The following is a 26,675-nucleotide window of genomic DNA, read 5'->3' on the forward strand; positions in this document are numbered from 1 at the left end:
CGCCAATAGCCCATTGTTCAGCTCTAGTGCGACGTAAATGAACAACAACAACAACAGCGATATTCTGGGAAACATCCCTGAAGATGATCCGAAAACATGCCATTAGAATTTTGGTCCATCGCTTTGGTAGCCGGACGATCTACGAGTGAAGTCAAACACTTTGAACAGTTTAACGAGTACCCCTATACTACACACCTTCAGTGCCTTCGCAGCTGACAAAGTGGTCACATGAAGGGTAAGCCATGCACTGGCACTCACTTCTTTTGATTAATTTGACTATTAAAAAACAATATATATATATATATATATATATATACATATATATTGGCTATTTATCTAAACTTCGAATTAGTTTTGATGTTATTAAATTTAAAAGTTTTTTTGTCAGCTATTTTCGAGAAAAATAATTTATTANGTGTGTGTGTGTGTGTGTGTGCGTGCGCGCGTGTGTGTGTCTGTAGATCGAAGATTAGTTGCTTGTAAGAAAAAATTAGTTGTCTTAAGTAATAATTTAATTAGTGTTCAATTGTGAGTTATACGTTGAGTTAGTATTTAAAATAATTTAGAATTTTTACAGAAATAAAAACTTAGTTTCAAAATAATTATTTAGAATTATTCTTGAATTTTTTTCTGAAATGGATGTATAAATTTTAATTCTGAAAACTCGTAACTGAAGATTCTCGTTATTGTTAAAAAATATTTATTTAAGTTAATTAGTGAAAAAAGGGTACATAAGCTCAAGTTAATTACAGACTTAATTATAAGTGCAAGTTAATTATAGAATTAGTTATAAGAGTGAATAAATTATAAGTACATTAACTGAAAATATATTAGTTATAAATACACAGCTATTGAAATGTGAAGTTGTTTGCATTATAATTAGTTTAAAATTAGTATCCTTTAAATAATATACTTATTGTACTTACAATTCTTTAACTTGTTACTGCGCAATTCTTAACTCAAATCTCTCTTCCATATTAGTGATGTCTCATATTTAAATATTCCAAAATTATTGATTTCATTAGTAACTTGTTTCATTAACATGCTCGGATATACAATTCTACTTTTGTTTAACTTCTAATATTAATATTATTCTTAATTTATAATTTTTTGTTAAAAACAAAATGTTTTATTTTATTTTAAGACAAATATTAACATTGCTACATGCCCTTAAGTCAATTCGGGGGTCCTTGTGCACCTGCCAAATTTTTAGTGAGTTAAAATAAATTAATAAAAATATTTAAACTAAAATAACAAATTTTAGTTTCGTTATTTGGCTCTTCATTTTAAAGAAGTATTACAAAATTTCATTTAAGAATATACTTATACACCTATTGCTTGACCTATTAATAGTTTTCGGCTTAATTAATATTTAATATTAAATAAATTATTGATAATCAGAGAGAGAAATATTTCCTTTTTATTTTCTATAATTAAAATAAAATATTTATAATATAGATAAATAGCCCCACTTTTTTACGGATGCAGTCATATAACTTTAGTTTCACTCAGTTAGTTTTAGTCACTCTTCTAAGATTTGAAGTAATTTTTCTTTCTTTTTGATTCATATCTAATTTCATCCCTTAATTTTAATTCGTGGGGTCAAATGTCATTAATTTTTTTTGATACGGCAAAAATTTTCTATAAGTAGCCTCTTTAAATTTAGAATAGAATAAAACTAAAATACGCTCATGATAAAAAACGGAACACTGTAGTCCCTTTTTTTTAATTTTATTAACTGATTTTCCTGTACTAAGATACAATTTGAGAGGTCAACAATCTGCTAACAAACCAGCTACAAAATTATAAATAAAAACGGATTTTCTCTGAACTAACATACCTTTTTTCCGACGGATTTAGATTTTTGATCTTTATATGGGGAGTAGCCACAAATTTGAAAGCTGTGGTCCCAATATTTAAGGCAGAAAAGATGTAAAAAGTGTGGACCCTTAAGTTTATTTCACTCTGCGTATTTCACCACATCTTTGGGACTATTATGCGAAACATAATTTAAAAAAAAACACTTTACTAATTTTTAATTATTTTACTTAATAACAGTAAAATTTTTTTTTGAATATTTAGGTATAAAAATTTTTATTTCATTTTAAAAGCCTTTAAATCGCGAAGAATTAAATTTGAGCGAAATCGGCCGAACAGTTTCTGAGTAATAAAATTTATAGTAAGTCGTATTTTTAAATTTGCGATTCGAAATACCTATTCAAACGATTCTCTTACAATTTTGGATTTTGCAAGTATTTTGTGTACCTTATTAAAATTTTTTCCTACCATTACCAACGGAATAACGAAAAATTATAAATAAATATAAATATTATTTTTTACATTGCAATTTCTTTAGATAAATAATTTTTATAGTAGTTTTCAAAAATGCTGAAATCTTAGGAGCATTTCCAGAATTTTTTTGTAGAGCTCTGGAACGAAACAAGTAAAATTTTCTGCGAAAACATCTGAAATTATGACAAAAACGTTAACCAAAAGATGACGGCAAAATCTTAGGATCACGATTAGTGGGTATCACAGCAAAATAGTTCAAAAATTATCTAGTAAAATAGCACTTATAAAGGGTATAATATTGGGTATGATAATCAGACGGCAATATGTGTTTCACAATGAACACTGTTGCTGAAACTCGTGCTGTTTACGAAGTTGAAGAAATTTATAAGATAGTAAATCAAAGTCTACGGACAATCAATCGCTGCCCTCCAATTAAGCAGTTTTTAGTCCTAGAAGGTTTATGATAAGAGGCTAGTGAGCTGCAGTTTCTCGACCAAGAACATTCCAGATATGCTCAATGGGCTTCAAATCCGGGGCCTTGATTGGTCACTCTATAATAATTTAAAAATTTTTTTGCGGAAGTAAATCAAAGGTTTATGCACAATCTATCCCTGCCTTCCATTTAGTTCATTTTTAACCCGAGGAGGCTTATGCGAAGAGGCTAATGAGCTGCTATTGTTTGACCAAGAACATCTCAGATATGCTCAAATGGATTCCGATCAGGAGCTCTGACTGGTCACTCCATCCCTTAAATAGCTTCGGTTTCAAGGTTTACGACGGAGATCCCTTTAAAGTGTAGCGACATAGGGTTTTGAGACTACAGCCCTATACCCTTAAAAATTTAGAGAGCTTTCCTCAAAGATATGCAGATTTGTGAGTGTGTTAAACATTACTCCGGACCAGACCATTACGTACCGATCTCTGATATGTTAGAGGTTGAAAGGATGGTCTCTGGTTCTGAAAAACGTCAGATATTATAGTTCAGACAGCATCGGGATTTATCTGTATAGAATGGACAAAGAAGGAATCGCAAGAATAGAACAAATTCACGCAGACAAGTAAAGAACAAATTCATGTGCAACAAGAACAACAACATATTTATTTTAATTGTTTATTATGGTTATTATTATTTTTTTGTAAATTGCCTACCAAAAAAGTAATCGTATAATCGATATTGTAGGTAGTGTTTTTACTTTCCTCGGTTTGCCTGTATGATCGAATGACACTTTCTTACAATGGTGTCTTAGGCCTATTTGTGATTCAAAATGGATGTACTTTTAATGAATTGTGGTTTCTGAGCCAGAAAAATCTGCTCATGGTTGGGTGGTTGGGGAGAGTCATGTGGATGCTAGCGTCTCACATTGCGATGTAAATTTAGTTGTGCAATATGCACCAGTATTGTGCTTTGATCATCATTGAGCACGAAGCCCAGTCCATTTCCAATTGCACATTATTGTTCTTGAACGACTTTAATAATAAAATTAACTTAAAAAAGTATAAGAAGAAAGAACTTTAACGAGCAGTAAATAAACTAATGAGCCCTTATAGCTTAGTGGTTAAGACACTAAGTGAAAGACTGTCTTTCTCAGACCCAGTCTTTCGCACATTGTGAAAGACTAGGGTTCGATAGGCGATATTTTAAAGCCCACCCAACTTCAGATCAATGGGTATGAACATATCTGGAAATAAAGGCGGTCGATGTGCTATGCTTACCTCATTGCCCCCTTTATGCCTTCGATGGTGAAATTGTAAAGCCTTAACCTGTACAAACCATTGATCTAGAGTTCCTAATATCTAACTTTTAGTTAATGAGTTACGACAATGGCTTCAAAATTGTCGGAAACAGCGGGATTGTGAAAGAGAAAGATAGTGGAATGGTTACTACTCTTGGCCAATCTTACTTTCTTTCTCCGAGTTGGGAACTTTTAGCTTGTATAGTAGTATTTTTAATTTTTTTTTGTGTCTTGAGATGTTTGAGCTGTAGATGCGTTAAAAATAAAACTGAAATAAATAGCATTTTAATTAAAGGAGTAAATTGAATGATAATTTTACAACAAATTATATTTGTAAAGGTATTTTTTATTATTATTTTGATTAACATAATTTTTTCATCAGTTATATAAATGAGCTATACACTTGATTACTATCTAATAATGTTAGATAGCAGGAACTCTATATCGATTCACAATAGAATGTTGTGGGAATGCATAATTTTAAATTAATTAATAAAAAAATTTAAAATGATTAAGCGTAATCGGAAAGTACTTTTTTCTTTTTTTAAAAAAATTGGTTACTAATTAAACGAATTGCAAGGAAAAAGTAGATTGAGCTGAAACCGTGAATCTAAATTTTTTGCTATGGTAGTTTCATATTTGGAGTTTTATACTTATCAAAATAAAGTGCAATTGCTATAAAGCATTTTAGAATCAAAAACTTCTACTTTATTAAAATGTTTTGGTAACAAAAACAACCATGATACTTTACATCAAAACTTTTTGGTAACAAAAATGAAACTTGCAAGTGATGTTATTTTTTCCTTGAAAAGAGTTCGTTCGAAAATTACTAAACCACTCAACCTTGGAATTTTGAAAACATTCGTTTGTCAATGTTTCCAAAAGAATCCTATCATTCTTTACTTTTTTCCTCGATTTATATTTAAGGTTGTGAGAGGAAGTCCCTAAAAGGTATCACGTTCAGAAAAGATACACGTATTCTTGAGCAGCAAAATATCGAAACTTCTTACTTTTCTTTCTACATTTATGAAAAGCAAAGAAATATCGAAAGTGACAAAGGAACTTGGAGCATCAAATATGAAGAATCTTTGCCAAATAGGTTCGAAAAAAATGTTGATCGATTTGTGTCTTGAAAATATGTCACTGGTAAATATTATCATTTTCTTAAAGAAAATATATACTAGAAAAGGATGCCGATTTTAGTTTTGAAGTAGAACTTCAGTATTCATTTTTTTAAAAATTAAAATCAAAAAGTAGGTTCATCAGAAGACGCAAATTAATATTTAAAAAAGGAAAAAAAAAACAATAAAAAAAGAGCAATCGAAATCAAATGAATCACAACTGAGGCAGGCGAGCTTAAGTACTTCAGAACCTACTTGATTGCTGAAGAACCTAATTAATACTTATTTGATTAATAAAACCTATTTGAGCAGTGAGGAGCTCATAGGCAATCGTTGGAGAAACCTCCATTAAAACTGTTTTTACCAGATGACATAAATTTGAACCAGACAATAAAATTACTTTAATTTTTTTTCACCTCGTTTTCCTTATTAGTAGTTTCGGTAGTGGCTTATTTATTTCTAATTTAAATATGTACATGCTATGCATGCTACAAGCATATACATTAATATAATTTTTACAAATATTCTACTTGGGCGAAGACTCCCCGTTTAGTAAATGGTGACTGATGCACGTTAAATTTGTCGAGTCGCAAAGTCTTCCATGTTCCCATAGCAAATCAATACCTCTGGGGGTACTGATTCAGGAGTTTCCTTGTCTTCTGGATCGGTTCAAAATTACAAGGCTACGGACATAAGTAGTCGTAAACCAAAAATTGGGTCTGCTGTTCAACGATATATATATATATATATATATAAAATATTCTACTTAGAGTCGTGATGGCTGAAGGGATAGAGCGTTCGCCTTCCGACGAGGTGAACCGGGTTCGATCCCAGCGATGGCTGGTTGATTCGAATTCCGCATCCGGCTTGTACCTACAGCGGTGCTGACGTGAAATATTCTCATTGGTAGACGAATTATGGGTTCGAGTCCCCTTGCCGTCAGGCTAACCGTGGGAGGTTCTCGTGGTCTTCCTATATCCATGTAACGCAAATGTGGGTTAGTTCCATCAAAAAGTCCTTTACGAAGGCAAAATTTCTTCCAATACTTGATCCTGGAGTTCTCTTGTCTTCTGGATTGGGTTCAAAATTACAAGGCTTCGGAATTAAGCATTAGTTATTGTAAACCCGAAAATTGGGTCGGCTGTTCGACGACGATTATAAAATGAAAAAAAAAAAATTCTACTTAAAGCCGGGATAGCATGATCGGTTGGGCACTGGGCCTATGTCCAAGAGATCGTGGGTTTTTTCCCCTGCGGCCGATGACTCCCCGTGTAGTAAATGGTGAATGATGCAAGTTAAATCTGTGGAGTCACGAAGTCCTCCATGTTCCTTTAACAAATCGTACTTCTGGGGGTGCTAATGCAGGAGTTTCCTTGTCTTCTGGATTGGTTAAAAATTACAAGTCTCCGGAGTAGAATATTAGTAGTCGTAAACCCAAAATTGGGTTGGCTGTTCAACGACGGATATAAAATATAAAAAAATATTCCACTTGCATAGTTCAATATTTTTTTTCTCAAATAACTTAAAAACGATTTAAATGTGACCTACGTAACTAAAATATACTAGATGGATTTTATTCTGAGTTTGAAAGATTAGGTTTGAGAATAAATAATTTCTTTTTACGTCCAATTTTGGAGGAAAATTCAGCATAATAAATTAAAACGATAAAAGTCGACGTAGAAGTTATGTTTCTGAAAAATTCAATCTTAAGTGAAAAATCTTTTGCTACACTAAACCTAANCGAATTCTACATCCGGCTTGCACCGACCACAGTGCTGACGTGAAACATCCTCAGTGATAGACGGATCATGGGGTAGAGTCCCCTTGCCGTCAGTCTAACCGTGGGAGGTTCTCGTGGACTTCCTCTCCCTGTAACGCAAATGCGGGTTAGCTCCATCAAAAAGTCCTCCACGAAGGCAAATTTCTCCCAATACTCGATCCAGGAGTTCCCTTGTCTTCTGAATTGGGTTCAAAATTACAAGGCTACGGAGTTGAGCATTAGTAGTCGTAAACCCATAAAAATTGAGTCGGCTGCTCAACGACTGTTATAAAATAAAATAAAATATTCTACTTAAGGCCGGGATAGCCTGATTGGTAGGGTACTGGGCCCATGTCCAAGAGGTCGTGGGTTCTATCCCCTCAGGCCGAAGACTCTTCGTGTAGTAAATGGTGACTGATGCACGTTAAATCTGTCGAGTCACAAAGTCTTTCATGTTCCCTTAACAAATCGTACTTCTGGGGGTGCTGATGCAGGAGTTTCCTTGTCTTCTGGATTGGTTAAAAATTACAAGTCTCCGGAGTAGAACATTAGTAGCCATAAACCAGAAATTGGGTCGGCTGTTCAACGACGGATATAAAATATAAAAAAATATTCCACTTGCATAGTTCAATATTTTTTTTCTCAAATAACTTAAAAACGATTTAAATGTGACCTACGTAACTAAAATATACTAGATGGATTTTATTCTGAGTTTGAAAGATTAGGTTTGAGAATAAATAATTTCTTTTTACGTCCAATTTTGGAGGAAAATTCAGCATAATAAATTAAAACGATAAAAGTCGACGTAGAAGTTATGTTTCTGAAAAATTCAATCTTAAGTGAAAAATCTTTTGCTACACTAAACCTAAGGAAAAATGTATTCCTGCATTTAATTTAATAGAAAACCAAGACTGATATAATCTGAAGGACAAGTCAAAACAGAATATGGCTACATATTTTTAAATAAAATTATATTTCGAAAGCATCTATTTGAAATAAATTACTTTTCTTTCTATATTTTATTCTACCATGAGATGATGGAAAATTGGCTTATATAGGTATTTTCAAAATAGATAAGTTTTCTTGCAAAGTTTAATGAAATTCCATCTCTTATTATTGAATACAAAATAAATTTTTTCTGTGAAAGAAGATTACGTTCTCGTTCTTAAATAAGGATTAGAGATATTGTGTTTTGAGGGAGATTATAGAGGTTGAATCAAAATATGCTTGCAGCAGCTTTTTTTTTCTTTCTCCAATGTGGTCGAAAAAAATGGTTTATGTCTCTAACTTTGTACCTTGTAATAACTAAATTATAAATAATTGGATCATAAAATTAAAAATATAGTAAAGACAGTATTCTGTTCTTTTAAATTATAAACGCCAAGTGTCTATTATACCGATTGTTGTTGCTGTCTTGTCTGTATCACTGCGAAATATTTCTAAAAGTTTGAAGAATGAGATTAGACCGATTAGTTGGGTCAAAAAATTCATTTTGCTTTTGTGCGGAAATAAATTTTGACCAATACCAGAGTGGGTTCTGCTCATATGGCTTTTTCCTAATTACTTCCTAGTCTTGATGTCCCGCAGTGGACTAATCGTTAAGACACGGTTCCCATCAGATCACCGAAGTCAAGCATCAGTGGCTGCGGTCAGTGTGCGGGTGGGTGACCACTTGGATCAGTCTGCCTAAGGACAGAGGGTGTGCGGTATTGGTCCTCGTTAAACTGTTCTACCGTAAAGTGCTCGACTTCGCGTGCAGGTCGTCGGGCTACCGAAGCAGAGTGCCATCCCCTCTGCGGAGGATCAAAATTGTGATGGCATGTCTTCGGATCATCCTCAGGGATGTTTCCCAGACCGTCGCCAATAGCCCATTGTGCAGCTCTAGTGCGACGTAAATGAACAAATCAATCAATCAATCTAACTTAGTCTTGATAAACACGGAGGCCACGATTGCCGCGGGATCACGCTTTTCTTCTTATGAGGAATTCGAAAGAACTCTCTCTATTGTTATTGTTAATTTACGTCGCACTAGAGCTGCACAATGGGCTATTGGCGACGGTCTGGGAAACATCCCGGAGGATGATCCGAAGACATACCATCACAATTTTGATCCTCTGCGGAGGGGATGGCACCCCCGCTTCGGTAGCCCGACAACCTGCTCGCGAAGAGAACTTTCTCTAAATTGAGTTACCATGAACTGATGTTTTTTTAAGGTTTATCACTGTCTGGAGCACTTTTGCGCGGTATAACATATTTTTATCTTTTAAAAAGTAAATACCACTACTCGGTATACATTTGCCCGGCGAATCTTACATTATTGTTTTTATAAGGTTAAGGGCCAATGCCTGGTATACATTTGCTTGTTATACTATACACTTATTTTTTTGGAGGTAAAGTGCTACTGCCCGGTATACCATACACTCATGTTTTTAAGGCTAATTGATACTGTCTTGTATACTCTACATTGATGTTTTTTAGGATTAAGTACCACTGCTCGGTTTACATTCGGCCGGTATGCTATACACTGATGTTTTTTAAGGGCTAGTGACACTGCCTGGTATACAAAACATTGATATTTTTAATGGTTTTATACACTGCTCAGTATGCATTTGCCCGTTCTACCTTATAATTTTTTTTTTATTTCATGACCGTCGTTGAACAACCGACCCAATTTTTTTGGGTTTACTCCTACTAATGTTCAACTCCGTAGCATTGTAATTTTGAACCCAATCTAGAAGGCAAGGGAACTCCTGGATCAAGTACTGGGTGAAATTTGCCTTCGTGGAGGATGAAGTTATGATGAAACTAACCCGCATTTACATTACATGGAGAGGAAAACCACGACAACCTCCAACGGTTAGAATGACGGCAAGGGGACTCTGACCCCTTGCTACCTTGTCTACCACTGAGGACATTTTGCGTCAGCACTGTGGTGAGTACGGAATTCGAATCAACCAGTCATCGCTAGGATTCGAACCCGGATCACCTCATTGGATGGTGAGCGCTCGATTTCCTGAGCCACTTCGGCCTATTCTAAACACTGATGTTTTTAGGGTTAAGTGCCACTCTCTGGTATACACCCGATATACCCTGCTTTGATGTTTTTAGGATTAAGTACCTCTGCCCGGTATACTAATACTCTGATGTTTTTAAGGTTTAAATAAAGTTGATATATTTTATACAACATATACTTTATAGAATATATTTTAATCTTTAACACAAATTTTATTTCTATCAAAGTAAGTACTAGGCATGGTTTAATAAGGCTAAATCAAACAGTCGTTTTAAATACATAAGTGAACACTACTACTACCGTGATAAAAAAAGTTACCAAAAATGTACACCAATTTCATGGAAAAGGACGTTTTCTGGTTTTTATTGACATAGAGATTTATTTTTGTTCATAGTATTCTACAGAAACTCATATTGAAAAATGGTCAGATTTTGTACATTGATCATTGAAAATTCAGAATTTTATAAAAATGACATATTCTTCTAAATAAATTCTTAAACTTATTATTATACTGTTTTTCCTTATACAATATATAAGTTTCGATGATTACGACTTCCAATTAATAATTTTTCTTTATTTAGCACTATGTCAAATAATTTTAGGATTGTTGACTTTTAAGTATTTTGTATTTGATAAATGAAAAAAATGAAATAGAAAATAGCGATTAAAAAATTATGAATTTTAACAAAATCTATCATGTTATTTACCACAGGATTCACTTGACTTTTTTGTTGCAAAATAACTTACGATTTCCTTGCATTAAAGATTAATTTATTTTAGATTCCCTTAAAAACGTAATCGAGGTTCAATATAGATAATTACTCCAAACGTGTTTTTAGTACATTTTTGAATTCAGTATTTCTATGAATTGCTGTGATTATATCTTCTTCTTCTATTGCTGTATGTTTCCTTTCTTGCGCAATTTTGTCGGCTGCCTCAATAAGTTGGAAGGCTAAATATTCTTCGGCAGCTGCCAAAAACACTGGAACTTCCCGAGATACTGCCGATTCCTCTTCGCCTGCCTGTAGCATTTGAGATATTTCAGTTATAGGGAAAACTAGATCATGGTCCACAGGCTTAGAATCACTACGTGAAGATGGAAATCGATTTATTAGTTTAGGAACATTTTTAGAAACTGTTTCGTTATTGCGAATCTCTTTGCTGTATATATTTTCCTTATCTGAAATGGAAGGCAATTACAAAAGTTAATTTCCTTAGATAAAATGAAGGAGATCTTGCTGATTATTTTAATACTATTAATAAAGACATCAACACGTTAATACTCTCGCAAAGAATACTTAGAGGGGATTGAATAAAAATTAAGTTTAAGGAAAGTAAATTTATAGTATAAATTATTTACTATTGTGCAACCGAGAAAAATCGTTTGCTATTTTTGAAAATCCAGACGATATCTAATCAGAACACATAAATCACAGAAATAAAAAAGTTCACACATTTCTTACCATAGCATAAAATATGTAATCTATAGAGTAGAATTAAACATGGAATCTAACATAAACGTCTGTCTAATCAAATTTTCGACTTAATAATTTTTACAAGAAAAAAAGAGGGAACACCTATTATGCAGTTGACAAAGAATGCTCCAAATACTTATTAATGTCAAAAATATTTTAACTAGATATCATAGTCAGTTACTTTTGTTTACTATGGTATATCACGAAAGAGTAAATCACATGATCTGTAACTAAAAAAAAAACAAAACAAAGATGAAGGTATTCGAAACTGTCATTAATAGAAAATAAATAAAAACTATAGCATTATTCACCTGAGAACTATTAGTTATTTTTACCTGCTGTAATTTTCAACTACTTATACACTGCCGAACTCATTTAAAGAGTAAAATCTCAAGATTAAAATAGATTTTTGTATAAATTAGTTTATTATTTTTAGAAACAAAGAAGTTATTACGACTAATGTTCCAAAACCAGAACTGCTAAAATAAGAGGAGAAAGTCAAAAACTTATCAACGTTGTTGCTGATATTTGGGCAAAAAATGCAATTGATTTTCATTTATAAGTAATCAAATAATTGGGATATTTATATAAGTTATGATACTTACGATTGTAATTTTTGTCGAGATTACAAATAATCATGGTAAATAGTAATCATTATGAGCGAATTTAAGATATCATAATATAACTACAAATAATTATATGATTCAGATCTCCAAAAATCTCAAAATATTTTGCGCTTTGCTGGGCATGTCAGTCTATAAGTTATATGTTCGACTGAAACTTTTACATGCCTAAAATATAGCTTTTGAATGCATGCCAAAATATGAATGTAATATTACTAATTTGTAGTAAGAATGACATTAACAACAGTATGTCTGTAACAACACTTTTATTTTAAGTATTAATTCAGAAGTATTATGTTAACAAGGAAGTATTAAGCACGAATAATCATTGATGTAGTTGTTTTGCATTGGCCTCCGCTCGTTTTGTTTGATTACGCATTGATTGAGTAAACGCAGAGCATTATTACTAACAGAGATGCATTATCGGTTAGTGCTAATCTGCACGCCTACTTCCTTTCGTGCAAAACTACTAATGTTCACTTGTGACTGATGGATCAAAAGTTTGACGGTTCTACTCAGTGCTCATTCGTCAATGCCGTCAATGCTCACACTCCTTGAATGATTGCTTATCTTAGTGGACAATCTGTATGGCAACGAGGTTTTAATTCGATTCTTCACATTGAATCCTTACTTACAGACATATGTATTGGGAGAAATGGAGATTATTATCTTTGATAGAAAATTATTTAAAAATCTAACTAATCTAATATGAGAATGCTGCTGGTTTTTGAATAATGCTGATTTTATTATTATAGAGGAGTAAGGATCCATAAGTAATAATTAAGAACATCCCAAACTTATGAAAATATTAACAGTTAGCTCCTGGATTCTAGTAAATAATTATTGAATAATCATAATCTTTATCTTTTTTTTTTAAATAATTCATAATCTTTATCTTTTTTTAAATAATAAATCTTAATCATTAATAACTAATTTTCAGAAGTGATAAATCCTACTTCATAATTTCAAGAAAGCATATTATTTAAGAAAATTGGCATTAACCATATGTAACCAGAAGTTGTGATTAAGTGTAGCAGACAGTTTGAAAAATTGTACACTTGGGAATTACCAACGTAACAGAAACAACATAGTTTTTTGCTTTTGCTTTTATTATCCAAAAACTGGGCTGCTGGGCCGCGCAGCGGCCCATATCCAATACATCATGAAAATTGATTTAAAAATATTGTATAAAAACTCTTTGTGATGAGCAACATTATGGTTACATAGTTTTTATGAAAGCTCTTTTGAGTATAATGGGACAGTTGATACGTAACAGAGATGTTAATGAGCTAGTTCAGCCTTGATTACAGATACAGAAATATTTTAATGGTAAACCATACTTTCAACACTTACATTAATTTAATGCTGATGACAACCAAAGAAATCTTGAATTTTATTGGAGAAAACTGCATCTTAACACGTTATTTATCTATCCAAAGAGAATGCTCGGAACAATTATTTTATTCATCTGATTTTTATGTACATTGATTTCATTCTCCACCGAATTTGTGTTCTCAGTGGCAGGGTACAGCATTTCGAAGGATGTTTTAGCATCCAGTAGATGATTTGCGTATATTAATATCTATTTTTTCACATCAGCTTTCGTCTTATTTTTTAATACAGTCATGTGTTTTTGATGTCGAAAAATTAGTTTTCAAGTAGCGGAAGTTGCTCTGTGTTTGGTTACACTTTGCGAGGAAGCTCTAATTAGTTACCTGGAATTAAGAGGGTAAAATTCCCTAACGACCCATTACGCCGAATTCAGTGCAGTAATGCCTGCGAATTCAGTGGAGTATATAGGAAATGCTGGGAATAAAATAGTTACGTTCTGCTATGACGTGAGAGGAGGACAGCAGTCTTCCTGCAGGGTAATTTGTTATTTTTAGAAGAGATGGTGCACAGAATTTGGTTTTGGTTTTGTATATAAGGGGAATATTTTTTTCCAATGCCCACCTGGAGAATGACCTTTCGTCATACAGGCATCTGAAGGGCAGATTTGTTGGTTACTCTTTGAGGGGCACCATATTAGGTGGGCCAACGTTGCCCCCACAATAAGGACAGATAGTACAGAGAATGAAAGAACATCCATGCCTTACCCGGGATTCGAACCCAGAACCTTTCTGATGATCTAGTTCCCTGACCCTACACAGGCCGGTCGGAACCAATAGTAAATAAATTTTAATATTTAGGAAAATGTCTACTGTTGTTGTTGCTTATTCTCATCTGGCTTGACGAAGTCAGACCAGATCTATGAACCCATTGACCTGAATGAAATCGAAGACCAAAGGAGGAGTAGAGTAGATGTCTTCCCAGAGACAAGACAGTCCAGGATATAATCGGCAGAAGCCCGGTGTAGATGGCATTTAGGGCAGAGGGGTAGGTTTTAGTTCCTTCAGAAAATTGTAAGCCCTTTAGATGGCCGGTAGCTGCGAGGGAGAGCGTGGAAAATCCCTACTAAATTGATACAATACTTAAAGTGTGATACTCAAAAATGTCTGCAAAAAAGTATAATTTACTTTGAGTTTTAGTTGATCTAAAAATTTTTACGATTTCAGACTTCACTAATTTTTATTTTGTTTATTTTTTTTGTTTCAAGCTGAAAAAACAGTTAGCATTATTATGTAATTAGAAATAATATATAATTAGAAATAATATATAATTAGAAATAATATATAATTAGAAATAATATATAATTAGGAATAATACATAAGCAGTAATTATATAATTAGGAATAATATATTCTGCTATTTTTGTAATTAGCTGAAACATAACCATTTATTCCAGTTTTGGCATCTTATATAAGAATTGAAATCAAACAAAAATTGTAATTATTTGTAAAAACCCTTAAAAAGCGAAAAAATTCTTAGAAGTGTGGTAATAAAAGTATTTCGAGTTTTTCCCAATGAAGTATAATTACTTTTAGTCGCAACTAATCCAAAATTCTTCAGGATTTTGTTTTTTACAACTCTTTCCTTTTGGCTTAACTTAGGTAAAGTTGAAAGATACTTCTTTTTACCTGAAAAAAATATTTTCACAATTACTTTATGATTTTTTTTTTTATAATTACAATTTTCATATTGGCTAAGAATCAATAGAAAATAAGTTTTAATTGTTATTGTAAATCGCAATAAAATGGATAAAACCATAAAACTGTGGTACACCATTGTTTTCAACAAAATTTATAATTACCTTGAGCTAAAGTTGGCTTAAAGTTTTGTACGACTTGAGATTTTATAAGTTTTTTCTTCGCTGAAATTTTCTTCTTTGTAGCTAGAAAAAGGAATCAGATTTTAATTTTTTCTTTATTGCAATTTTAGCATCGTGTGTGAGAATTATAAGCAACTAAATTTTAATTATTCCAGAAAACCCCTGAATAGCGGATAGAACCCTAGAAGTCTGTGATTAAATGTATACAGTGCGCAAAATAAAAAAAAGAAAACGAACAACCTTTAGTACTTTTGATCTAATGATCAGATTTTTAAGTTCTAGGACTCCATCTTAAAGGTTCAAAGAGGTGACCAAGAAAAAGTTAGTCAATAAGTGCAGGAGATATTTTAGTTTCAAAATCAGTCCCCAAAACGTATTCTCTCTAAATAAACAAACCTTTCTGTTCGACGGAATCAGATTTCTTAGTTCAAAAATAAAGGGGGTGGTCATAATCTGAGAAATATGGTCCGCATATTTAGGTCAGGAGAGCGGTTCGAAGTTTAAACCTCTTAATGTTTGTTTCATTTTTTGCTTATTTTACTACATCTCGAAAATATTTTAAGCGAATTAATTTTTTTGCACACAATTATTAAATTCGTTTATCCAAAGTTAGTTCCATGAAAAATATAACTTTTCAATAAACACTTATTATTTTTTATTATTTTACTTATTATTAGTCGGAAAATTTTGATATGTAAGGCATACATTTTTTTACATCCTTTTAAAGAGCGTAATTTTAAATGGCGAAATTCAAAATTACAGCGAAATCGGTCGAATAGTTCCTGAGAAATCGAAATTTGAAAAAGTCATATTTTTGAAATTTGATTTTTCAGTAAATATTCGACCGATTTCACTCAAACTTTGAACTTAAATACAATATTTAATACTGCATTCTTTAAAATTATGCAAGATATTGTATCCTTTTCAATTCAAAATTTTTCCGACTATTATTGAATAAAATAATAAAAAATATTTTGAGGGTCAGAAATTTGAAACTATCGAAAAAAAGATATTTTATTCAGAAAAAGTACGTTTTTGTGTCTAATTTTGTAAATCAAATTATCAACTGCACTGATTAATTGGCATATTTGAGGTCCCGCCCTACCAATCATTACGATTGAGCCTTAGAACGTGAAGATCCGATCATTAAGCCAAAAGTTATTTAGGGTGGTCGGTTTATTTTTTTGCACACTGTACTTCAATTTAGTTAAAATGTATAGTTTCCTTTAGTTATAATTGATTCAAAATTTTTTACAGCTCAATGTTTCACCATTTTTTCCTTTTGGTTTAAATTAGGTAAAGTAAAAATTTTATTTCTTTTTAGCTAAAAATAAATTTGCTCAGATTTAATTTTTTTCCATTAATTTATTGTATAGGAGAATCAATCGAAAACAAATTTTTCATGTTTATGTAGATTCATATGAAATAGTTATAACCCTAAAATCTTGAAAGAATGAGGTTTTTGCCAAAAATTATAAATACCTTGTCCTAAAGTTGTCCCAACATTTCTTGCGACATGGTCTTTTAAGCATTTCTCACGACTTAGCGTTTTATTCTTTGTTGAATTTTGCCTCTTTGTAGCTGAAAAACATGACACCTATTTTTATTATTTCTTTATATCAAGTTTGGTATGTATATGTGAATCACAAGTAATTAAGTTTTAGTTGTTTATGATAAACCCTACGAAGGGCCCTAGAAATGTGGGGATAAATATATTTCAACATTTTAGTTAAAAAGCATAATTACCTTTAACAGCAATTAATCCGAGATTTTTTATGACTTTAGGTTTCAATACTGTTTTCTTACTGTGATTTATCTTAGTTAAATTTGAAAACGTTCCTTTTTTTGCTGAAAAAAAAGTTGTGTATGAATTTTTATGATTTTAGCTTTAGTATTGCAATAGAGAACCAATTAAAAAGTTATTTTTGTCAGTAAGCATAATTACCTTGAGCTAAGGTTGTTTCAAAATTTTTGACGCCTTTATGTTTTACAACATTTTGCTTTGCTGGAATTTTCTTGTCTGTAGCTGAAAAAATGGAGCATATTTCATTTTTGTTTTCAGTTTCGGCATTGCATTGAACAATTGCAGGAAAATAAGTTTCGATCGTTAGCGAAAACCTCAGCAATATGAATACAATTTTAAAAGTGTGATAAAAAATGTACTTTAATTTAGTTAAAAGGAATAATCACCTTTAGCCGCAATTGATTCAAGTCTTTTTACAACTTTAGGTCATTATCAAAAACTGTAAAAAGACTTTTCAATGTCTTTTACTACTTTTTTCTAATGGTTTAACTTTGGAAAAGTTGAAAAATTTCTTTTTAGCTGAAAAAAGAAACGATTTGAACAAATTTTAATTTTTATTTATTATTGTTTTAGTACTGTGTGAGAGAATTAACATAAAGTAAATTTTTAATTTTCAAGTAAATTGCAATTAAATGCAAAAGATATTAAAAGTATGATGCTCCAATATTTTTGTCAAAAAATGTAATTATCGTGAACGTTGTCCTAATTTCTTTCAAACTTTAAGGTTTTACCACTAAATAGTTTTGGTGTAATTTTCATTTTTTACCAGAAAAATAATTAGTGCATATTCTATTATTTATTTATTTCAGTTTAGGCCTCCTACTTAGAGTTACAGGCAAATAAATTTGAAATGTTCTTGAAAACCCCTAAGTAGAGGATAAAACCCTAGAAGTGTTTGCATAAAAGAATTTCAACTTTTCAGTTAAAAAGTATAATTACCATTAGCTGGTATTGTTATAAGTCTTTTTACTACTTCAGGTTTCATCACTTTTTTCTTCTGGTTTAACTTAGTTAAGGTGGAAATTTTCCTCTTTTTAGCTGAAAAAGAGATTTGTACACATTTTTACTTTTTTTTCAATCTTACACTTTTAATAATGTGTGAGAGAATCAGCAGAAAGTAAATTTTTTATGTTTATGCAAATTGCAATCAACTGCATAGAGCATTAAAATTATAATATTGCAATGTTTTTGCCAATAAAGTAAAATTACCATGTGCAAAAGTTGTTTCAATTTGTTTCAATCTTTTGGGTTTTATGATTTTATCGTTTGTTGAAGTTTTCTTGATTTTAGAAGAAAATATATCAGTGCATATTTTATTATTCCTTTATTTCAGTTTTACCTTGTATGTGGGAGTTGCAGACAAATATATTTTAACTAGTGGGATGCACCCCTTGCTCGCTAACGCTCGCCAACCCCAGAAAATTGCTACGCAATCTTATATGGTTTGCGTCGCAAACCAAGCTTGCTTAGCTCGCTACTACTTAGGTACATTGCAAATGCACAAAATTCAAAGAATTCAAAACAATCATTCAAATCCATAAAACAACTTTAAAAAAAATTGCATCTTTTTAGTAAATACTAAGTCATTAAAATAAATTTGAATTCAAATAAATGACATGTAAGTCGTTAAACCTATTAGAAATGTGCTATAGTATAAAATCTTAAAGCGTAGCAGCCCGACTGAGACTCATTTTTCAATAAAAACTAATAATAATAATAAAACAAATAAATTCGTGATATAAATCAAAAATAGTCAAATAAATTCTTAATTTATAAATTCGTAAAAAAAAGCGACATATCTATCTAAAGAGACCTATCGACAAAAACTACTCACTTCCACCTCTCTCTCTGGTTATTTCAGTTTCCGTTTTTAAAAGCGCTATATGTTGAGCCACCTCAGCTAGATTTGGCATTTGACATTTTTAGCGGCAATCATTTGTCGATTTTCTAGCGTTACCATTCGGGGAGCTGCAATGAGGTTTTTTTTTGTCGCCGTGTAAGAGAAATATATATATATATATAGATTATTCGTGAGAACTCCTACGTTTGCGGATACTAACCTAGTATTAATAAATGTAAAAAGTTTAATCACCTTTAGCTGTAATTGATCCAAGTCTTTTTACAGCTTTCGGTTTCACCACTTTTTTCTTCTGGTTTAAATTAGGTAAAGATGCAATTTTCCTCGTTTTAGCTGAAAGAGAGATTTGTACAAATTTTTACTTTTTTTCATTCTTACACTTTTAATAATGTCAACAGAATGTAAAGAGAATCAACAGAAAGTATAGTTTTCATGTTTATGCAAATTGCAATCAACTGCATAGAACATTAAAATTATAATATTGCAATATTTTTGCCGATAAAGTGAAATTACCATGCCCAAAAGTTGTTCTAATTTGTTTTAATCTTTTGAGTTCTACCATTATATCGTTTGATGACGTTTTCTTGATTTTAGAAGAAAATATATCAGTGCATATTTTATTATTTCTTTATTTCAGTTTTATCTTGTATTTGGGAGTTGCAGACAAAAATATTTTAATTATTCGTGATAACTCCTGCCTTTGCGGATACTGACCTAGAAGTGTATTAATAAATGTAAAAAGTTTAATCACCTTTAGCAGTAATTGATCCAAGTCTTCTCACAGCTTCGGGTTTCACCACTTTTTTCTTCTGGTTTAACTTAGGTAAAGCTACAATTTTCCTCTTTTTAGCTGAAAAAAGATTTTACAAATTTTAATGTTCTTCATTCTTACAGTTTTAATAATGTGTGAGAGAATGACAGAAAGTAAATTTTTAATGTTTATGCAAATTGCAATCAACATATGTATAGAAAACAATGTATAGACAGCAGCAAACAACAATGTATAGAAAATTAAAATTACAATATTGCAATGTTTTTGCCAATAAAGGGAAATTACCAGGCGCAAAAGTTGTTCCGATTTGTTTCAATCTTTTGGGTTTTTCCATTTTATAGTTTGCTCAAGCTTTCTTGATTTTAGAAGAAAATATATCAGTTCATATTTTATTATTTCTTTATTTCAGTTTTACCTTGTATGTAGGAGTTTCAGACAAATATATTTGAATTATTTGAGAGAACTCCTACGTTTGCGGATACTAACCTAGAAGTGTATTAATAAATGTAAAAAGTTTAATCACCTCTATCCGTAATTGATCCAAGTCTTTTTACAGCTTTCGGTTTCACCAATTTTTTCTTCTGGTTTAACTTAGGTAAAGTTGCAATTTTTCTCTTTTTAGCTAAAAAAAAGATTACACAAATTTTCATTTTCTTCATTCGTACAATTTTAAAAATGCGTGAGAAAATCAATAGAAAGTAAATTTTTCATAATTATGTAAATCGCAACCAATTGCATAGGGAAATATGATATTCCAATACTTTTGTCACAAAGTATAATTGCTGTGAATAAATGTGCTTCAATTTTAGTTACAAACTATAATCAACTTGAGCTGCAAATGGTTCAAGTCTTTTTACAAATTTAGGCGTCACCTCTTTTTTCTTCTGATTTAACATAGGTAAATTTGATATTTTCCTCTTTTTAGCTGAAAAAAAAATTTACAAAAACTTTTTTTTATTATTACAGTTTAAGTTTTGAATGAGAGAATCAATAGAAAATGAATTTTTCATGTTTAAGTAAATCGCAACTGAGTGCATAAAACTCCATCGTTTTTATCAAAAAGTATAATTACTATAAACAAAAGTTGCATCAACTTGTTTTAATCTTTTAGGTTTTACCACTTTATCGTTTACGAAATTTTTTTTTTTAAGCAAAACAAATTATTAGTACATAAATTCTTTATTCGAGTTTTTTAGCATATGTGGTAATTACAGTCTAATAAATTTTAATTGTTCGTAAATATATATACCACTANGTATTTATATATATATATATATATATATGAGGTAAAAAGGTATGTTTATTAAAAAAAGTACGTTTTTGTGTCTGATTTTGTAACTTAAACCATCATCTGCACTTATTAATTAGCATATTTGAGGTCGAGCCATTAATAACCGATCATTAGATGAAAAGTTATTCAGAATGGTCCACTGTACACTGCTTGACGATTGCTAAGGAGCAACTGATTTATGCAAAGTAGCGTTCTGACAGCTGAGGAATAACAGCCTAATGAATTTTCGCAGACTAATGAATTTTAATTGTTTATGAAAACTTTTGTGAAGTGTGGTAAAAAACTGTATTTACTAGAAAATATGTTGATCTTTAGCCTTAATTGAGCAAAGACATTTTGCGTTTCTAGTTTTTAATACTTTTTCCTTTTGATTTCATTTAGCTAAAGTCAAAAGTTTTCTCTTTTTAGCTTAAAAAAATGATTTGTACATATATTTATGATTTAAATTTCAGTATCGTATAACAGAAGCAATGGAAAGAAGCTTGTGCATGCTTCAGTTTATCCCAATAAAATGGTTAAGACCCTAATATCAGGAAAAGTATAATTACCTTGAGCTGATGCTGTCCCAAAAGTTTTCACACCTCTAGGTTTTACCACTTTTCGCTTTCCTGAAATTTTCTGGTTTGTTGCTGTAAAAATATTGGAGTATATTTTTATTTTCTCTTTATTTTCTTTATTTCAATTTTCACTTCATATGTGAGAATAGCAAGCAAATAAATTTTAATTGTTTACTAAAACCTCCGCGAAACCTTTGCGAAATCTTTCGTGTAATGATCTTTTCATTGAAATTATGAGATATAATCTCGGAAACTAATTCTTCTGGAAAGCATTCTCACAACAGCTCGTTGTTGGCTAAGGAGTCGTTGAGGTTACAACTCCATAATTTCATGACAAACGACGTGAATATGATAGTGTGGTTAGCACTGTGCACAGAGTGCATTTACTGTGCACAAAGTCCTCCAAGTTCCCATAACAAATCAATACCTCTGGGAAATAGGAGCCTATTTACATTTTTTCTTGATATATCTATTTTGATAACGTATATGCGAATTGCTGGCAGTAATTTTTTAAGTGTTTATGAAAAACCCGACAAAAAGGTAAGTACGAGTTCTTTTAGTTAAGTACAAGTTCATAAAGCCGCAATTTAACAATAAACTTTTCATGGATTAAAGTTTTACCACATTTTAGCTTGGTTGAGTTCAGAATAAGTTTTCTTTTCTTTAGCGAAAAAAAAAAAAAAAATGGTTTCTGCATATATATCTTGCTTTTTTCATTATTTAATTTTTGGTGTAGCATTACAGAATCAAAAAAAAAAAAAAAAAAAAAAAAAAAAAAAAAAAAAAAAAAAAAAAAAAAAAAAANTTTCAAAAAAAAAAAAAGAAAAAAAAAATCTAAAGCGATAATTTCTTAGAAATACAAATTTTTCGTGTAATGACGTTTTCATTTAAATTATGAGATATAATCTCTGAAACAAACTCTTCAGGAAAGCATTCCCGGAACAGCTCTTTGTGGGCCAAGAAGTCGAGGAGATTAAAACTTCATAAATTTAGGAAAAACGACATGATTGCGACAGTGAGGTCAGCACAGAGTGCAGGCCGCATTTACTGCCCACACAAGCTGATATCATCAGTCAGAAGCTAGAATGGCTTCAAGCCACCTCTGAGGATCGAAGCCTAGTTCTTCACATTGACAGTTCAGTGCCTTAACCACTGAGTCATCACTTCAGGAAAGACACCTGACGACAGTAATTAGGTCCGGGATAACCTGTTTGGTAAGACGTTTGACTCTGGGGGAGATTGATCGTTCTCTGATTCATGTCAAAATCACGATCTGTGGATGAATGAATTGATGTATGAATGGTCAGCTCTGTAAAGGGGGCTGAGGAGTGTGTATGTGACTGAAGACGTATTCTAGATCATAGATGGCGACACTGAAAAGCAGGAAGCTCACCCTCTGTCTTAAATGCGCTTGGTATCCCAGGCATTCTTGCTGTCATTGGCAAGTGGCAATCGAAACAACAATAACACGACAGTAATTATACAGGACTGCAAATTCCAACATTTTTGTTAAAAAGTATGATTACCTTGAATTGAAATTGATCCACAACTTCTTTCAACTTTAGGTTTTGCCACTTTTTCTTCTGAGGATTTTTTCTTGTTTGTTTCTGAAAAAATTAATACATATTTTCATTATTTCTTAGAGCATCGTTATTAATTACATATAAATTATAACATAGTTACAAATATATATATATATATAAGTTTATAGTTGCAAATATTACAACAAAGTTTTTTAAGTAGGTAAATATTTTGTTTGAATATTTAATAACTGAGAGTACTTCTCTTTTTGAGGATTCATAAAGGATTCGTTTTAATTTGGAAAAAAAATCCCCTTTCATTATTATTTTGTTCCGTGTCTCTCTATGAACAAAAGAAAAGCGATTTTAATGACGCGTGAGTTGCATAAAAAGTCAATTTTATTTACGATTCTCTTTAATGGAAAAAAGGAGAAACTTTTATATCTCATAACTGTTACTAGATGGCAAAATTATTAGAAATAGTAGTTCTCATTTCTGACTAACATTCGTTTTGTAACTCGAATTGGTGCTCCTTCCTTTTTTGAGCAAAACCATTCGTTCTCGTTTAACCTGGNTAACTATATATATATATATATATATATATATATATATATTGCATAAATCTCCACAAAATGAGATCAGCTCTAGTGTTGTGGTTATAAAACTAACTTAAAATTTGAGTTGAAAAATTTAAAAGAAGATTTTTTTTGTTTAGTATAAAGGTTAATGACTCAAGAGATGAAATTACTTACTTTTGGGTCATATTATGCAGGATTTAAAAATACGTTCGGTAATTTGAACTGCAATGAAAGAAACTAAGGAAAATTCTGCAAGTTTCGATCTTTCATGCGTTTTTTAACTTGTTTATCATGTCTGCGCTTGGGTGGGGTCTTAAAAATGGAAATTCCAACAACTTATCTTGAGTACTTGATTATCAAGAAGAGCTCTTATTCTTATAATAATAAAATATTAAATTATCCCAACTGCGGGTGTGGGGATTTCAGATCTGAAATTATTTTTGCTCCTAAAACTACAGATTTTCATTTCAAATGACATTTTTAGGCTATTTTCTGTCGAAATGTACAAGTTAAAAGCGTCATCGATAACAGAGGGTCGTATAAATTATGTGACAAACTTCTGACGAAGTTCGGACAAATAATTAACATTAGAAATGCATAGAAACCCTTGACCAAAATGGCTGTCATACATGGCCTTCCAATACGACTTGCTCAGAAGTACAAGTACAGCTCATTGTAGAAGGCGCCTCTAGCGGTATAAGACATTTCCAGACATGGTTTTTTATGCAGTTTTAATCCTGATTATGTGCTCTAACTTTCCTCACAATTTCTCCAAACTTTTATGCGATCCCCTGTTATATTTAACGCTCTAAAACTTGCACATTTCGCCAAAAAATAGACTAAACGTCATATAAAATGAAAACTGTAGTTTGTAGAGAGAAACAGATGGAATTTGAAATCGGCAATGTGAATGTACCTAAGATCCGTTCAAAAATATCATACAACTGAAAACAAAAATTGTTCCCCAGTGTTATTCATGCTAGTAATGCTTAGTTAATTGCGGTAATAAGTACTACTGATATTGTAGTAACGTATGAGTGAATCGATGTAATAATCGCTGAATAGATGTAGTAATAAATAATTGTAGAAATAGATATATAGATTTAGTAATAAACAGGTAATATAATAGATGCTGTGGTAATAGATACCTAATATAGGTATTGGATTACAGGTTTTATAGTCAAGTACACTCAGTTGGCTATGGTGAGAAACAATCACAAGCATTAGAAAAATATTTTGACTTATTGATTTGAAGATAGTGAGTATAATAATATACATTGTTCTAATCAACTTTATATACTATCAACATTATGCTAAGCACTTTAGTAAGTAAGTGAAAAGATATTAATATTTTGCATTCTCTTTCATTGTATAAAGCTGAGGTCTACAGAAAATATACTTCCTTGCAAATAGTGAAAAATATATGTATAACACAATAATATGTCGTATATTATAATTCCAATCAGTTTAAACATTTGGTAAGCTAGAAAAATAGCAAATCGTAGGAGAGTTTTCAAATCTGGACATAACTCGAAATTCTAGTTTCCGAAAATGGACACAGCTAAAAATGCGCTTTTATGAAAATGGACAAAGCTGGCAATGCGTGCTTAGGAAAATGGACCAGCAAAAGATGCACCTTTTCAGTTTTCAATACAAATGTAGCAGTTAAATGAGGAATTATTTGATTACTTTTCATTACTTATCTATACACTTAGCATAAACGTTAACTCTTTGACATATAGAGATCAATACTGGTATCCCTTTCATGTATTTTTTTCTAAAGTTCTAATTAGAAGTAAAAATATGCTCTGAAATTTTTTAATTATAAAAAAATCTAATAGTTGCTGTTAGATTATCTAAAAATAAAATATATTAGATCATCAGACTTATGAAATTAATTGATTTTGTAAATTTTAGAAATTTCAATTATTAACCGTTTCTCTAATATCTAAATAACTGCAAATAAGTGCAAATTTGAAAAATTATTGTATGGAAGTGAGCCATGTTTGGAAGATTTTAACTTTAACACAGAGAAAGGTATCGATGTTTTATGCTGTTTCTCATGACCATAAATTATTAAAATTCTAAATATGTTTTATTCTTATTTTAACCTAAAGTAATACAAAATAATGAAAAATGTACGAAAAATATGCTTAATAAAAATTCTGCGTCAAAAGGTTAAGGAAAATAATATTGAGGACGAGGTTGGAATTATAATTGCAATCATATAGTTAAATTATAGTAAATATTATAGGTAAAAATGATTTCATAAAAGCTTAACCTGGAGAAGGAAAAGGAGGGTCAACCAAAACTTTTAAAACGGTATCTAATACCGACAGCATTCCAATTTTAGATTCATAAACATTTATTTTCAATACATTATTAATTTCGTGGGAATTTTAACAGTTGAGTTTTAAACCCTGTTTTGTTTTGAATTTGAAATTTAAGAGCTATGAAAATTATTTCTAACTTTTTATAATTATCTCTTACTGTGCTTCAAGCTTTCATTGACCAAAAAATTAAAAATTTAAATCATTGAACCTGTAGCTTAGCATCGAGCTTATAATATTTTTGGATGTTATTACAATATAATTGATTATAATATAATGTAATTTTAATGATTATATTACAATAATTAATTTAACGTAATCGATATATTGCAATATATTTTCAGGACAGGAATAATCGATTTTTCTGTGTAGTTTAACTACTCCAATAAAACTAAATAATTTACATTATTTTCGACATTTCAATATTTTTGCTACTCAAATAAAATTATCGGTGATTAGTGTAATATCGCATTCGATAGTTATAGTTAAAAATAATATTCGTAATTTTATCGTATTCATTACTGTTATCGATTGTTATAACTATTGATAATAATCACAAAATTATGGCATTCGCTATTTATCTATGTCAATAATAAACTTTTTATTACATTACATGAAAATTTAATTTGGTTACCTTAAAGGATAAATATTTTATTGGTCATTATCAAAATAATTAATTACTAGAAATGTTTATTTTTTGTATGGAGTTATCTTTGCATAAAAATATTTTGCAATTGTACTT

General features: G+C 31.0%; 1 protein-coding gene across 1 annotated transcript; it reads right to left on the minus strand.

Annotated features, from left to right (window-relative positions):
* Positions 1-15,185: 15,185 nt before the first annotated feature.
* Positions 15,186-26,050, minus strand: LOC107439702 (histone H1C-like). Its single transcript, XM_043043451.2, has 11 exons — positions 25,885-26,050; positions 23,032-23,112; positions 21,497-21,577; positions 20,181-20,279; positions 19,637-19,735; positions 19,120-19,218; positions 17,967-18,065; positions 17,169-17,249; positions 16,970-17,071; positions 16,706-16,804; positions 15,186-15,286 (listed from the first exon to the last, which is right to left on the minus strand). Exons 1-11 carry the CDS (start codon positions 25,943-25,945, stop codon positions 15,186-15,188), a joined length of 1,002 nt encoding a protein of 333 aa, XP_042899385.2. The 5' UTR covers positions 25,946-26,050.
* Between the last annotated feature and the right edge of the window lie 625 nt (positions 26,051-26,675).

This window comes from Parasteatoda tepidariorum, chromosome 5 (assembly GCF_043381705.1).
Source record: "Parasteatoda tepidariorum isolate YZ-2023 chromosome 5, CAS_Ptep_4.0, whole genome shotgun sequence".
NCBI classification, from domain to species: Eukaryota; Metazoa; Arthropoda; class Arachnida; order Araneae; family Theridiidae; genus Parasteatoda; species Parasteatoda tepidariorum.

Coding starts and splice junctions, on each gene's coding strand:
- LOC107439702 (XM_043043451.2), bottom strand. CDS start 25,945: ATGCTGTCGGTATTAGATACCGTTTTAAAAGTTTTGGTTGACCCTCCT. Junction 17,250..17,966: donor TATAACAATACCAGCTAATG/GTAATTATACTT, acceptor CCATTTTTTCAG/CTACAGACAAGAAAATTCCA. Junction 17,072..17,168: donor TGAAACAACCTTAGCTCAAG/GTAATTATGCTT, acceptor CTTTTTTTTCAG/CAAAAAAAGGAACGTTTTCA.